Source organism: Trachurus japonicus, chromosome 1 (genome assembly GCF_045865225.1).
Source record: "Trachurus japonicus isolate A0001 chromosome 1, Traja_1.0".
NCBI lineage: Eukaryota > Metazoa > Chordata > Actinopteri > Carangiformes > Carangidae > Trachurus > Trachurus japonicus.
The window spans coordinates 34275613-34275993 of record NC_140907.1 but is presented as its reverse complement, the minus strand read 5'-3'; the positions used below and the strand labels follow the sequence as shown (position 1 = coordinate 34275993).

Sequence of the window (381 nt, the reverse complement as noted above, 5' to 3'; positions counted from 1 at the left end):
ACCCCCCTCCCACCCCCCTACACTGCAAAAACTCAAACTCTTTGCAAGAATATTTGTCTTATTTCTTGTCAAAATGTCTCATTTCTAGTCAAAACTAATCTCTTTCCGCTTAAAATAAGACTCTTCATCTAAAAATTGACTTGTTTTTAGATCATTTGTTTCAAGAGAAGTGAAAGCAAGTTTTTTGTGCTTGTAATAAGAAAGAAAAACTTGATCCACTATCAGATTTTTCTATTTCAAGTGAAAATATGCTTGAAAGAAGTTTTAAAAAAAAGTGTTAAAAACAAGCTACTTTTTATGTGTAACTATGTATGTATATGTATAAATATACATATTTTAGGTAGAATGAGATTTGTTTTGACTAGAAATTACATTTTGACT

General features: G+C 28.9%; 1 protein-coding gene across 1 annotated transcript in view; it reads left to right on the top strand.

The window, feature by feature from the left end:
* Positions 1-173, top strand: part of LOC146992373 (homeobox protein Nkx-2.5-like) — a 4277-nt gene extending 4104 nt beyond the window's left edge. The window contains exon 3 of the mRNA XM_085788507.1: positions 151-173. Coding sequence (XP_085644633.1) covers positions 151-173 — 23 coding nt within the window. The remainder of the gene's footprint in view (positions 1-150) is intronic.
* Positions 174-381: the final 208 nt, after the last annotated feature.